The sequence below is a fragment of the Ipomoea triloba genome, chromosome 1 (assembly GCF_003576645.1).
Source record: "Ipomoea triloba cultivar NCNSP0323 chromosome 1, ASM357664v1".
Classification (NCBI taxonomy): domain Eukaryota; kingdom Viridiplantae; phylum Streptophyta; class Magnoliopsida; order Solanales; family Convolvulaceae; genus Ipomoea; species Ipomoea triloba.
In genome coordinates, this window is record NC_044916.1 from 3,227,248 (window position 1) to 3,242,739 (window position 15,492).

A 15,492-nucleotide genomic window follows, 5' to 3' on the forward strand; every position below is an offset into this window, starting at 1 on the left:
TCAAATGGGATGTTATGCGTTTGAACTTCAGTGGTCTTTTTTATTTAAAAGGTAGGGTGGTCTCAAGTCAAAATTAGGTGAGTCGTAAATCTCTATTTGTGATCCCGGCCCATTATCACCCCGGATAAAGTAAGAAGACCATCTTGGCCACAAGAGAGTTTCATATAAATACGTCGAATTATAACAAAGCCTAAACTCTTAATAAGACAAAGACTCTTTTTGGATCAATATATGTGAAATAATGTAATGCAGAAATATATTGAATATATACCGAATTCAGTAAGAGTATCAGTAAGAGTACGTAGTTACTACAGATGATATTCTGAACACAGTATAATGAAATAAACAAATCATAGAATAAAACATAGTTGGAATTTGATAACGCAGTTTGGAGAATACCCCCTGATCTGTCGGGTCACGCCCAAAACTTTTCACTCAAGATCAACTCACGGTTTTTACAATTACAAGATCCAATGAATTACAAAACTAGATTTACCACTCATTTGAACACTAACCTTGTAAAGCAACTCTCTGAAAAAGTTTACAAATACTGTTTGAGCTAATTCTACCCATTATATAAATCCTAACCAACCTGAATTTTAACACAACTTGTACTGATAGATAGTACTCCAGTTTGTCCCTTGTGTTGAAGTTTCTTCCCAGCTTCTTGTGAATAATATGTCTAAATTTTTCCCTTGAAACTTCAATTTCCTTCCTTACAATTCCCAATATTTATAGTAGTTAGGACACCACTACAATTTTAGCCATGCAAGTTGATGGTTTTGTGACCCCGGGGTGGTCACTCGGCGGGCCAACACAACCGATTGAATCAACACAATGTAAAAATAAACAAATAAAAACAAGAGTAAGACACAGTATTTTGACGTGGAAACCGAAAGGTAAAAACCACGGGCCTTTTTGGGCGGTGCCAAGCCGAAATTTCACTATTTTTGTAGGGTATTTGTACATGTCTATTTTGCTTCTCTCTTTTCTCACGTTGGAACTCTCTCCCCTTTCTCCTGCTCTACACTTCATCTTTATAGTACCAGAATGGGTGTTGGCCGTTGGATCAGAAGGGGTTTTAAATGAGCTTTAATGGGATTTTTATGAGTAATAGTTTGTAGGTTACAACAGGACTAATGAGAAATAAATTGAATAACTAGTGGTTAATAATAGGGTAATTATTAGGGGGTTATGGAAGGATGTTAAGGAATCGAATGGTCACGTATCGAGTGCTGACTGCCGAGTCCGAGAGTCATGCCCGACTGCTTGCTAAGTAATATTGACCGGGTGCCTATGCTAGGTATCTATCACAAGTCATTCACTACATGCACTTTCCATGTAGTGTTACATGGAGTTGAAGGAATTAATCTTAGCCGCATCTTGTTGAGATATTTTCACATCTTCCATAAGCACATCACAAATTAATTCTTTGCTCCACAAAAATAGTTTCTATGGTCATTTACGGTCACTTTTTTGATCCCACAAAATTAGACTTCAATATTTACACACATTTGACGTATCTTTACAAATGGACCAACATAACAATTGACTATAATATGCCAACAAAAAAAACAAAATTGTTATGGAACAAAATAAATAAATTGACTATAATATGCCAACAAAAAACAAAATTGTTATGGAACAAAATAAATAAAGTAGATGTCCAAGATGAAGTTTGAAACCCCAAGAAAAGAAAACAAGGGCCTTACCAAATGAGCTATGGGCACATTCACACACAGTATATAATGAACATAAATGTTCAATACAAACAATTTCCAAGTTTCAAGAAGAGGCTGACTCATGATGGTGGGAATCAAACACGTGCCTACTAGTAATGTTGGATGCTATAAGCAAGTGACAAGCCAATCTGCCTGACATGAATAACTATCCTTATCTTGTAAATTCTATATTTGTTTAATCTTACCTTAATTAGCCCTATAAATACCATCCTCATTCTTTGTAAAAGATACGAAGGAATATATACAAAATCCATCTCTTCCTCCTTCAGCTCCAATATATCTGCTGTTCTTATTATTCTGTTGTTATTATTATTATTATTATTCATAACAAAAATTAATATTTTGTACTAATAAAAACAAATACAAACAATATCAATTACAAATAATAAAAGTCCCTATGGTGTACAGTGTACTCAACCAATAATGGAGGATATGAATCATATGATGATTGAGCAAACCACTTTTGCGGTAATGGTCATTTTTTTTTTTGAAAACCAAAACCAAATTGGTATATTAAAATAAATGAGCAATAGAGTTAGGAGGAATAATCTCCCAGTACAACGAATCTTCCTGATAAAAAACTGTAGATGCTAAGATATGAGCCCTAGTATTAGTAGCTCTCGGGATATAATGGACTGAACATGAATGGAAAGATGACATAATAGATTTGGAGGCCTCTACTGAGAAGCCAACATAAGAGTATATGTTACTGTGCGCTGAAGTTAAGAGAGATCGTAGCGTGGAGCAATCAGTGAATAAATGAACCGAATCCAATCCACGACCCTTAAGCCATGAAAGGACCTCCTTACACGCTAATGATTATGCCATCAGTGGTGAAAAACACGCCGAGATACGCGAAGCAAATGCCGCAAGAAATTCGCCACTGTGTGTCATGAGGACCGCCCCAACCGAGGCTGCCTTTGACTGTGGGTTGAAGCTTGCGTCGAACTGACAGCATAAGGTATCGCCAGCTAATGGAGGGGAGTGGCCATTTGCGTGAGAAATTATAGGCGCCAATTGCATGGGCTGTTGCGGCAGAAGCTAGACGGATTTCGCGTGAGAAACGCCATGCAGCTGCAGCCGATTCGGCCATCCTCCACACCGTAGACGGACGAGGTAGTTTCTTCTCCCAAACCGCAAGGTTTCTTGCCCTCCAAAGGTGATAAAGGACTGCTACCACAACAAATAAATTATCGTTGGTTAGTTTGGAGGTAACATCACCGAACCATATTGCAAAATTATCCCCAACAACATTTGGTAGTTGCAATGATGTTTCATGCCATACAAGCTTTGCATAATCACACACAAGTAATGAATGCATGGTAGTCTCATGCATTAGGCCACACATTGAGCATGTTGGGTCTAACTCCACTCTCTTTAAAATCAAGTTGGTAGTGGTGGGTAAGACATTAGATAGAGCTTTCTAGAGAAACAATTTCCACTTTGAAGGGCACCTAATCTTCCAAAGATGTAGCCATTTATCATAGTTCCCGGGCTGCACTTCCACCTCTCCCATAATGCGCCTATATCCTTCCTTCACTGTATAACATCCATGTGTCTCATTTGGCCAATACCAATAATCCTTATAATGTGGGGTGACAGGCACTTTTAAGATGCGGTTAATATCGGTAGCAGTGAACAAGTCCTGCAGAATTGAGACATCCCATGTTCTTGTCTCGGGGTTAATAAGTCCTGAGACCATTGCACCATTCAATGTACCTGGCATGGGAGTTTGAACCAAGGGACTAGGATCATCTGGCAACCACGGGTGTCCCCAGATGAGAGTGTCATTCCCATCCCCAATCCTTCTTCTCACACCATTACAAATAAGTCCATGGGCTGCCATGATACTTCTCCAGCAGAAACTTGGGTTGCCCCCCATTTTAGCATCAATAAAAGATGATTTGGGAAAATACCTGGCTTTATACACTTGTGCCACCAGAGATTGGGGTCTTGTTAGAAACCTCCAAGCTTGTTTTCCTAACATTGCAAGATTGAAAGCCCTCAAGTCCTTAAATCCCAAACCCCCATACTTTTTAGGCACACACAGTCTATCCTAAGCCTTCCACTGTATACCTCTCTCATTCCCAGAACCCCACCAGTACCTATTCATAGCCCTTTCAATAGACAGGCACACTGAAGCTGGAAGTAGAAAAACGCTCATAGAAAAGGTAGGCATTGATTGAGCCACACTTTTCAGAAGAACTTCCTTTCCAGCCTGCGAAATTAACCTTTTACTCCATGAGCTAAATCTTTGCTTAATTTTGTCTTCAACATAAGAGAATACTGCCCTTTTTTCCATTCCAATAAAAGACGGAAGCCCCAAATATTTTCCAAAATTGGGAGCCTGTGCAACTCCCAAGACAGAAGCCACCTCATCTCTTACAACTCCTGCAGTATTCCTGTTAAAGCACACACTGGACTTGTGAAAGTTTACTGCCTGCCCCGACATGTTTTCATATTCAACGAGACACTGCTTGATCACCCCTGCCTCTTGAATATTTGCCTTGAAGAATAATAGGCTATCATCTGCAAAAAACAAATGTGAAATAAGCGGGGCACCCGGTGCTACCCTACACCCATGAATAGATCCTCTAGCTTCTGCATGCTGTAGCAACAAAGAAAGGCCCTCCGCACAAATTATAAACAAATAGGGAGATAAGGGATCCGCTTGTCTAATGCCTCGTGTGGGAATTACCTGACCATCACTTCTACCATTCACCATGAAATTGTAGGACACAGATGTGACACATAACATTAGCATATCAATCCACTGACCGGCAAACCCCAAAACCTTTAGCATATGGCGCAGGAAAGACCACTCCATGCGGTCATATGCCTTTGCCATATCCAATTTTAGAGCCCCCCAGCCTCCCATACCACACTGTTTTCTGTTTAGATAATGCCCCACCTCTGCTGCAATCAGAATGTTGTCAGTGATGAGCCTATTCGGTATAAATGCACTCTGGGAGTCTGAAATAATGTTCCCCAGCAGGGGTTTCATTCTGTTTGCCACCATCTTGGCCATGATCTTGTAAACCACATTACACAAGGCAATGGGTCGCTAATCAGAAACCAACTCCGGGTGGTTCTTCTTGGGAATTAAGACTACATTAGTGTTGTTTAAGCCATTCGAAAAAGAACAACTATTCAGACAATTAAGCACAAATGTAGTGACATCCCCTCCCACCACATCCCAGTAATGTTGATAGAATCCCGGATTCATTCCATCAGGCCCTGGAGCTTTATCAGGGAACATTGAAAACAAAGCAGTCTTCACTTCCTCCGGCTGAAAAGGCCTAAGCAAAACTTCATTCTGGTCTTGGGTCACTCGTGGCTCAACGGATGCAGCAAAGGAATCCATAGCAGAAACAGAACTAGATGATGTAAAAATCTCACTAAAATAATTAAGCACAAGAGTATTCAACTCATCATCCTCCACCCACAAACCAGAATCATTTTTTAAACGAGTTAAAGTATTTTTCTTTTTACGAGCGGAAGCATACCTGTGAAAGAACTTAGTATTTGCATCCGCATTTTGCAACCAATGCTGTTTTGCTCTCTGGCGCTAGAAAATCTCCTCCTGCTTCTCCAATTGGCACAGCTCAGCCTCCAACTCTTGATATTTAGACAAGGAATCCGAATCAAGACGGCCATGTAGCTGAGCCTGCTCCTTCTTCAAACGCCTGATCTTGTCCCCGAATTTATGAAAATGATCACCACCCCAGCACTGGAGTTTCATGCCACAGTATTGTAGGCAATCCATTAGCCCGTCACCTCTCCCTTCCTGCCACGTAACCTCGACCTGCTGCCTACAACCTTCATCATGTATCCACGCCATCTCAAATCTGAACTGTCTGTGTGTGTCAAAAGTTGAAACCCCGCGTTCCTTCACCCCCAAAAAGAGGGCAGAATGATCAGAATTGCGAGTTAGAATATTAGAGACACTAGCAGCTGGAAGGGAATCGCACCAATCTGCACGAGCTAAAACTTTGTCAAGCCGCTCTTCCATCCACTCCTGAGTGCCCTTTCCCCTCCCCCATGTGAACTGATGGCCCTGCATGGGTAATTGGATTAGACCACAATCATCGAGAGTCTCCCCAAAGCCGCGTAAGAGTCCATCCAGATGTGTCTTACCACCCCTCTTCTCATGTTGAAACAGAAGATCATTAAAATCTCCCAGTACAACCCATGGCAGAGTTGATCTCCCTGCTAGTGTTCTCAAGAGGTCCCAAGCAGCATTCCTACGACTCCTCTCCGGAAATCCATAGAAACCAGTCATTATCCATGTCCCTAGACCAGTCACACAGACCTCAACATCGACATGGTTAGTTGAAAAGCTCAATAACTTGGCAGTATTATTTCTTCTCCAAAATAAAGCTAGTCCACCACTACGACCAATAGAATCAACATAAAATAAACCCTCAAAGCCAATCTTAACCCGGAGCCGTTCTGCATGCTCCCGGTTCACTTTAGTCTCCATGAGGAAGACAAACTCAGGCTTCTTACGGGACACTAAGTCCACTACTTCGCGAACTATTCGTGGATTGCCCAAGCCACGACAGTTCCAACTCAACGTACTCATGATGACGGGCGGGCCTGAGAACCAGAGCCCGCCACATGCAAGTTTTTTGGAACCTCGGACATAACAACATCCATACCCCCTGCCCCCTGACGCCTCGTGCCACTACCAGAACCTTCCCGCTTTCGCTTTGACACTGCAACGACTGCTACATCAACGTCGCTACGTTGCGGTTCGATTGCAACCACCGGTTGCGACTCACGGCCGACCGAAGCGGAACCAGGCCCGTCCTCCATCCGCGGCCGTCCCCCTACCGGCACAAGCCAGTTATCACCAACTCCCCGAGGTCCCCGACGCAAACCCGCACGTAGCTCCGGGCCGAATGGGTATTACTTAACTGGAATCCTTGCCTCACGAGCTTTTAAACAGAATTTATGCACATGGCCCATCATTCCACAGAAAAAACAATAGCTATGCAGTCGTTCGTACTTGAAAGTAACCCTGCACCAAGTCTTGTCTCGCTTCAACAACTTCATGCGCCTCTTGATTGGCTTATCAACCGGCAAAGCCACTCTTATACGGTAAAAATCCAACCATGGTGCTCCCGCAAAGCGCTCAACATGCTTCACAAAAGCCCCGAGATAGTTGCCTACCTGTTCAAGGATCATGCTAGACGTATAACCAAACGGTAAGTCATGTAGCTGTACCCACATATCGACCGTATCAAGTGCGACGTTCCCGGGCAGCATACCCTCCGGCACAGCCCTACAGATTAAGGTGTGGTTCTCATACGACCAAGGGCCTTCGTCCAAAACATATTGTAGGTCCGATTCATGAAAGAACACAAACATGAAAAGGTTCGGTTGTAACTCGGTAACTTGGACCCCTTTAACCAATTGCCAGACGGATGCAAGGACCTGACGCATATATTCAAGCTTTATCAGTTTAGAAGACAAGAAACGGCCCACCATCGGCCATGACGCTTGCACTGCAGCATCCACCCCTCCCGCGCCATCAAGAACAGGCTCAAACGCAGCTTCTTCCTCCTCCAACGCCATGTCTGCCCACCGAGTTGCGAGTCTGCCAACGTCTTCGTCCGCCCCACACGCCATGATCACGTCTTCGTCAAGACAGGGAAGAAACACCGGCGCAGATACCGGAAAAAGCAAAGGAACCGGCCGGAAACCCTAGCACGAACTAGGAGAAAAGAGAAAACCCTAGAAGTCCTAGGGAGAGAAACGGTAATGGTCATTTTAATTTTATGAAAGTTATTTTATTATTATTATTATTTTGAGTAATGAGGTAAATCTCGATTTGTAATCCTAACAGGTAAAGACAATCTAGGGTACTCATAGTTAGCTTATAGATTCAAACCAAACCAAAAATGTCAAAAGATTGCTTTTGTTGAGAGTCAAACTTGTAACCTTATGTTTATCAAACCAAAGTTTTGATCAACTTAAGTAAAGTTGTATTTATGAAAGTTTTAGTATGTTGATCTGATCCTTTTGAGTTGTATTAGATAAGGCTATCCTTATTTTCACAAATCTCTCTCATTTTTTAAAATAGATATCACTTCAACATCATCAAATTTACAAATTCTTCATTATTTATTATACATTTCTGCATATAAAAATGAGCATCATTTTCATATTATTATATTATAAATATAATACTAAAATAATAATAAGAAAAACTAAAAAAGAAAAAGGCTTTTAGCAGAAAAGCTACAGCTTGCAACATAATAGCTATAAAAAGAAAATGAAAATAACATTTGTCCTGATAGAGATAGGCAGCTTGCAACATAGATAAAAAGAAAATGAAAACAACATTTGCATTTTTTCATTTTGCTAATTCCTTCTTTGTAGGTAAGGATACTGACAGCCTAATAGAGATAGGAACGTAAATATATATGATGATTGTACCTTGTGCAAAAGGTATCGTAGTTTCTAATCATTTTCTTAGATTTTTCATAGCCTGACTATATATATATAATCCAGAATATACTTTTGCACATTACCCAACTCGATCATCACATACAAGGAAAAAATGAGTACTAAAAAGGAGTTGAGTGTAAGAGTGAAGAAGAAGGAGGTGGTGGCGGCGGCGCCGCCGCCAATCCCACAGCATTGGGTGCCGCAGTCCAACCTAGACTTGCTACTGCCGCCGGTCACCTTCGAAGTGTTGTTCTGTTACCAAAAAACACCAAAATTAACGTTTGGTGCCATTTGTAGCGATCTGAAGGCGGCGTTGGCGGAGACCTTGGTCTCCTACTATGCCCTCGCCGGCGAAGTGGTGAAGAATTCAGGCGGAGAGCCGGAAATTATGTGTAACAACCGCGGGGTGGAGTTTTCGGAAGCGTTGGGGGACGTAGAGCTCAGAGAACTGAACTTGTACAACCCGGACGAGAGTATAGAAAATAAGCTTGTTCCCGACGTGAAGCATGGCGTACTTGCCATCCAGGTTATATCATATTATGATTCCATATATATTCAGTTACATAGGAATTGAATCCACAAATAAACCAGTTTTGCGGTTAGATCTTATATCGTGGACCGCGGTCCACAATGCATTGTGGACCGCGGTCCCAAAACGACGTCGTTTTAGTAAGTGGGAGAGGGAGTCCCGTAATTGACACTACGGTTCATTCCAAAAGATACTGCCTTACATTTGTTTTGATATTATCGAATGAAACTGTAGTTATATCAAAAAGTAACTGTAGTTGTGTTGAAAAGAAAGTGCAGTGTATATGAAAAGATACTGAATAACAGTTTCACATTTGTGTTTGATATTATCGAATGAAACTGTAGTGATATCAAAATGTAACTGTAGTTGTGTTGAAATGTAACTGCAGTGTATATGAAAAGATACTGAATAACAGTTTCACATTTGTGTTTGATATTATCGAATGAAACTGTAGTGATATCAAAATGTAACTGTAGTTGTGTTGAAATGTAACTGCAGTGTATATGAAAAGATACTGAATAACAGTTTCACATTTGTGTTTGATATTATCGAATGAAACTGTAGTGATATCAAAATGTAACTGTAGTTGTGTTGAAATGTAACTGCAGTGTATATGAAAAGATACTGAATAACAGTTTCACATTTGTGTTTGATATTATCGAATGAAACTGTAGTGATATCAAAATGTAACTGTAGTTGTGTTGAAATGTAACTGCAGTGTATATGAAAAGATACTGAATAACAGTTTCACATTTGTGTTTGATATTATCGAATGAAACTGTAGTGATATCAAAATGTAACTGTAGTTGTGTTGAAATGTAACTGCAGTGTATATGAAAAGATACTGAATAACAGTTTCACATTTGTGTTTGATATTATCGAATGAAACTGTAGTGATATCAAAATGTAACTGTAGTTGTGTTGAAATGTAACTGCAGTGTATATGAAAAGATACTGAATAACAGTTTCACATTTGTGTTTGATATTATCGAATGAAACTGTAGTTATATCAAAATGTAACTGTAGTTGTGTTGAAATGTAACTGCAGTGTATATGAACAGATACTGAATAACAGTTTCACTTTTGTGTTTTTATATTATCGAATGAAACTGTAGTTATATCAAAAAGTAACTGCAGTTGTGTTGAAAGGTAACTGCAGTTGTGTTGAAATGTAACTGCAGTATATATGAAAAGAAAGTGAGTGGCGCGAATTCATCCATCTGTTTTCATTAATCAAAACGACGTCGTTTTGGGACCACGGTCCACGATATAATTTGCGTTTTGCGGTAATGGTTATTTTAATTTTATGAAAGTTATTTTGCGGTAACACATTATGTGACCTTTATGCCGACACTTTTTTATTAGATAATAGAGATTGATATATATATATATATATATATATATATATATATATATGTACTTGCATGCAAAAGTGGAATCTTTTCCACCTTTTACACCTTTGTGGATCCTGATTTCTGACAACGTTGTCAGTCTAAAATCTGATGACCTACTTTTTTTTCTCACTATTTAATGGATAACAATTTTTTTTTTTTAAACTTGGACTTTTCAAAATACAATTTTATAATAATGTTTAAAGAAAAGCCAAACTAAATTTTAATATTTAATGGATAACAATTTTTGTTTTAATCGTGGGCTTTTCAAAATACAATTTTATAATAATGTTCAAAGAAAGCTTCAAATATTCAATTGTTGTCATAATATTCATTGCATGAGTTCATGAGTTAATATAATCTGAGTAGTATCGATTTGTTAATATTAATTACAAGTTTACAAGTCTAAAACTTGAAATCCATGAGTATTAAACTTGTTTGGTGATAATCGTAGTAGGTGAATGATGGAAAGTAAGGTTGAGAAAGTGAACTCCTCTAGAATGCCATTCTCTAATTATGACGAATAGAAATTGAACAATGCGTGGCAAAGCACAAGGGAGTATGAGCACTAGAACGCTAAGTATTAAATCTAACCAAGGAAGTTAAAAAAAAAAAAAAAAAAAAAAAAAAAAAAAAAAAAAAAAAAAAAAAAAAAAAAAAAAAAAAAAAAAAAAAAAAAAAAAAAAAAAAAAAGCAAAAAAAGAAANAAAAAAAAAAAAAAAAAAAAAAAAAAAAAAAAAAAAAAAAAAACTAACCAAGGAAGCATTATCAAAACAACAAGTAAAAACAAAGCAACAAGCAAATCTAATGCAAAGAAAGCAAGTAAACAAGCTAATTGGAATCAAGTGAAAGGAGAAGCACTTGGATTAGGTGTTCCTTGATGCGATGCAATAGAATAGCCTACTCTAAGTATAAAAAGTAGTGTAATACATTAATCACAATTCTTGAAAGCCGATGTTTTCCATTGCCAAAGCCACTCTTGTGGTCTATTCACAAACCCTACCCATATATATAATTTTATTAATCATAGACGCAATGTTAAAGTAAACACTATAATAAAATTATACTAAATGAGATCAAATTAAAATGACTAATGAATATAGCTGGCTATTGACACCATGATTATTTGGGATATATTGTGTGTATCTTGGTTTGACACATGTCTTGACCATGACTATTTTAATTTGTCCCTTCTTCTAGTAAATGGAATCATTAAATTGGAATGCTAAAAGTCTAAAACTATTGATAAATCTGGACTCCATTTAAACTGGTTGGTTACTTAAGCTCACATATCTTAATCCCCACTAACTAATTTATTAAAGTATGAAAGTGATATTGAGAGCAGTCTAGCTTTTCCAGGTAACTTGTAGACTAGGAATATTCTATGATACCTCTGAATCTCATCTTCTCTAATCATATTGTGTGAACAAATTAACAGGTTACACAACTGAAATGCGGAGGAGTGGTGGTGGGCTGTTCCTTTGACCACCGGGTGGCGGATGCCTACTCGGCCAACATGTTCCTCGTATCGTGGTCCGAGGTAGCTCTGGCCAAGCCGCTGTCTCAGCTCCCCTGTTTCCGAAGGTCCTTTCTCTTTCCTCGTCGTCCCGCCCACTACGATCTTTCCGTCGACGCCATGTATACGCTAATCTCATCCCTACCGCCGCCGCCGGAGCCCGAATCCCTGCAAACTGATGAACAAAGCGTGATAAGTCGCATATACTATATAGAGTCGGACGAAATCACTCGCATCCAATCACTAGCCAATTCCCAGAAAGGTAGCGCAAAACATCATCGGATTACAAAGATGGAATCATTCTCGGCCTTCTTATGGAAAACAATTGCCACCGGAATGTGTAAAGATCACAACTTCAAGAATTTGAAACTGGGGGTTGTGGTTGACGGGAGGACCAGATTGAGCGACGGAGATGAAAAACAGGCTGAACTATTAAAGGGCTACTTCGGGAACGTTCTTTCGATTCCATTTGGCGACAGAAAGATCGAAGATTTGCAGGAAAAGCCATTGAGTTGGGTGGCAAATGCAGTGCGAGAGTTCTTGGAGAAAGCCCTGACGAGGGAACATTTTCTTGGACTGATTGATTGGGTAGAAGCCCACCGTCCGGAACCGGCCTTAGCCAAAATATACGCCGGCGGCGGTGGTGGCATCAGGGCAGCAATTTCCGGTGAGAAAGATTGATTTTGGGTGGGGGAAACCGATATTTGGATCGTACCATTTTCACTGGTGAGGACAAGCGGGTTACGTTATGCCGATGCCGAGCCCGAAAGGGAATGGAGATTGTATAGTTTATATGCATCTGCAAAAATGGCAGCTGGAGATTATAGAGGCCCATGCATTACACGTATTCAAGCCGTTGACTTTTGAATTCCTTGATTTCAATTGAGCTCATCTCAAAGAATATCCATAACTTCATTGATGGACCAATAAAACAAAAGCATGCATGTGGAGGGTATTTTACTCATTAAAAATATACTTATTGTTATATTGTTTTTTTTTTTAATACTATTGACTTGTAGTATATGTTCATACACACTTTCTTAATAAAGCACAAAGATCCAATTCCCTCATTGGAAATCAAACCTATGATCTCTTACTTATTGTTATACTGTAGTGTTACATATGTTAATTTCAAATTGGATATAATATGATTGTATTATAGATCAAGACTTCGATTCTTAATAATACGCCCATAATATAAGGTGTGCATAGTAAGATTTATTTCTCAGCTCTTTGCTTCCTTTGTGATTTGTAGGCTATTACACAGGAGTGAGTAAGATTTGCTTGTTAGTGCATATTATTAGATATTGACAGTGAACTTCTCTAATCACAAGCATTTGTATAAATTAGCCACTAAACTACACACGAAAATGCAAATAACTTCGCAAACAAGCTAAAATCATACAATTTTGTTAAAAATGATTGGTTTTCTAACTGTTGTTAACATTTAATAAATTATTTTATTTAATTGTTTTTAAAATTTAAATATAAAAAATAATTATTAAAAAAAAAAAAAAAAACCAATCCACATCCTTAGAGTTGTCAAAATAGGGCTAGATCGGCTGAGCTAGGCATGCTCTTAGACAAGTTGGATTAGAGGTTTTTCTAACTCGGCCCGTCTAACCTGTGGGGTGGCGAGTTATATAGGTTGGCCCGTGCACTGACACGTATAACCCACCACTCTGCTCCCACGCCACCCTCGAATTTATTTAAATATATTTTTTTAATTAGAATTTGAATTAGTGTTTTAAAAATAATATTTATTAAAAACATAGAACTATACTCAAAAAAAAAAAACTTATTAAATACGGAGTAAGTAATTTTAGAATTCAATTACACTATTTTATCTTAATTGTTTTGGGAGTAGCATTAGTTTAGCTGAGATAATGTATAAAAAATAATAAATAAATAAATAAATAATCACGCTCCAGTGAAAACCCGAAATCCATATAACTATTTCTAGGGCTTTTTCAAATCTGATCGAATCTTCCTCCTTCTCATCTTCTCAAATCTCAACAGAGTTTTTATACGAAATCAATCCACCTTCATTCCAATCTTTTCCTCCACCCAAACATGCCTCAGAGACACTCGAAGAACAATAACGATCTCGCCTTTTTCACCTACGACGAGAAGCGAAAGCTCGGATATGGAACGCAGAAGGAGCGGCTCGGCAAGGACTCCATCAAGCCCTTCGACGTTTGCTGTCTCTGTTTGAAGCCATTCATCGACCCTTTGTGCTGCCAAAAAGGTCACGTCTTCTGCAAAGAGTGCATACTCGAATGCATCTTGGCCCAGAAGAAAGACATTCAAAGGTACTAACTTTATGCACCTCAATTAGGGTTTGATTCAGTAAATTCAAGTTATTTCAACTCGATGTTTAGTTGTTTTCTCAAGTACACAGAAAGCAGCTGACTTTGGAAGTTGGATGGTACTATGTTTTGGGATTAGGGTTTACTAAATGTTTTAAATTGGGTTTATGGAGAAATTGTCTAAATTTCTAGATTGTTGAATATCTCAGAATGTTTGATGTCAGATAACTATTATTTGTACTTCTCTGCATTCAAATAAGCTATGGTTTTACACTGATATGGTTAGATAATGCTCCTATTTTAGAAAGCTTATGATGATGATGTAATATTGTTATTTTGATTTATGATTATGTAATCAACTCGAAGTTATTACTCTGTAGAATGGGGATTAATTACTCTGTAGTTAATCTTTAATCTTTTGGAAGAAACTCAAAAGATATTGTAAAATCTATAATCTTTTTTGAACATGTAAAATGGGCATTAATTACTCTGTAGTTAGATTTAATAAGCTTCGTTGGCCATCTGTGTTTTGACCATATAAAAACACCGGGGGCTCAGTCTGGTGCTGTAGTGATTTTATTTGACTCCTGAAACTCTTAATCGTCTTGTGATCATCTTGTTGCTCTGCTGTTTAGTTGAATTTTTAAGAAAAATGTTGTGGCTTGATCTTGCAGAAAGTCTGCAGCACATGCTGCTCAGCAGAAGCAAGAAAACGAAGAGGCGGAAGAGAGACTGATGCTGCAGAAGGCTAGGGAGATTGATGCTTTTGATCAACAAAACCATGGTGCGGTGCCCCAGTATAACGATAAAAGCTACAGCGTAGACAAGAATGGATTTCACGGGGCTAACAGTGTGAAGGCGACTTCCTACGAGGAGGAGGCACTACGGACAATGAAAGCGTTTTGGCTGCCTTCTGCCACGCCTGAAGCTCCGGTAAAAGTTGATGCCCCATCCACGAGCACGGTTTGTCCCGAAGGAAAAGAGAAGCTCAAGCTGAAAAACCTGTTCTCTATACACTTCACAGAGGATACCAGTGAGCAGAAGAAAACCAGCTCTCTCGACAAGTCCTACATCTGTCCAAGCTGTAAGGTCACTCTAACCAACACTCTGGCTCTCGTAGCCATAAATACATGCGGCCACGTCTTCTGCAAAAAGTGTGCGAACAAATTTGTTGTAGCGGACAAGGTCTGTTTGGTGTGTGACAGGCCGTGTAAAGACAGGAATGTAGTGAACCTGGAGAAAGGAGGAACTGGGTTTGCTGCTCATGGAGATAATCTTGAAGCAAAGGACTTCAAGCATTTGGGAAGCGGATCTGGATTAGGCCTAGTGAGGCCTGCAATGAAGACTTGATACTACAGTATGGTGGTGTTGCCATTGTTAAAATTAGAGCTCCCTTTTGGCTTTTGCTGTAACATAAGTTTATGTGTTTCAAGATATATTCATACCAACTACGAATTCTTGCGTTTCCAGATGTTAATGCATTTGCCTGTTCAATTTGTGATGCCATTTTTGACTGTTGAAATATAGATAACATATTGCAGTCTTGGAT

The 15,492-nt window shown here is 39.0% G+C and overlaps 2 protein-coding genes and 1 pseudogene across 2 annotated transcripts; 2 read left to right on the forward strand and 1 right to left on the reverse strand.

Annotated features, from left to right (window-relative positions):
- Window positions 1–4,806: 4,806 nt before the first annotated feature.
- On the reverse strand, window positions 4,807–6,327 carry LOC116033272. The gene is made up of 2 exons (XM_031276028.1): window positions 5,345–6,327; window positions 4,807–5,248 (listed from the first exon to the last, which is right to left on the reverse strand). The coding sequence occupies exons 1-2, from the start codon at window positions 6,325–6,327 to the stop codon at window positions 4,807–4,809; spliced, it is 1,425 nt and encodes a 474-aa protein (XP_031131888.1).
- Window positions 6,328–8,298: 1,971 nt separating this feature from the next.
- LOC116033378 lies at window positions 8,299–12,520 on the forward strand (annotated as a pseudogene).
- A 1,069-nt stretch (window positions 12,521–13,589) lies between these two features.
- Window positions 13,590–15,465, forward strand: LOC116015141 (E3 ubiquitin-protein ligase CSU1). The gene is made up of 2 exons (XM_031255160.1): window positions 13,590–13,946; window positions 14,618–15,465. The coding sequence occupies exons 1-2, from the start codon at window positions 13,708–13,710 to the stop codon at window positions 15,291–15,293; spliced, it is 915 nt and encodes a 304-aa protein (XP_031111020.1). The 5' UTR covers window positions 13,590–13,707; the 3' UTR covers window positions 15,294–15,465.
- The last annotated feature ends 27 nt before the right edge of the window (window positions 15,466–15,492 follow it).

Bases quoted from the DNA above. Each gene is read 5' to 3' on its own strand.
- LOC116033272 (XM_031276028.1), bottom strand. From the start codon at position 6,327: ATGAGTACGTTGAGTTGGAACTGTCGTGGCTTGGGCAATCCACGAATA. The intron at 5,249-5,344 runs GTGCCAATTGGA...GTTCTTTCACAG, and splicing joins CAAGAGTTGGAGGCTGAGCT to GTATGCTTCCGCTCGTAAAA.
- LOC116015141 (XM_031255160.1), top strand. From the start codon at position 13,708: ATGCCTCAGAGACACTCGAAGAACAATAACGATCTCGCCTTTTTCACC. The intron at 13,947-14,617 runs GTACTAACTTTA...TTGATCTTGCAG, and splicing joins CAGAAGAAAGACATTCAAAG to AAAGTCTGCAGCACATGCTG.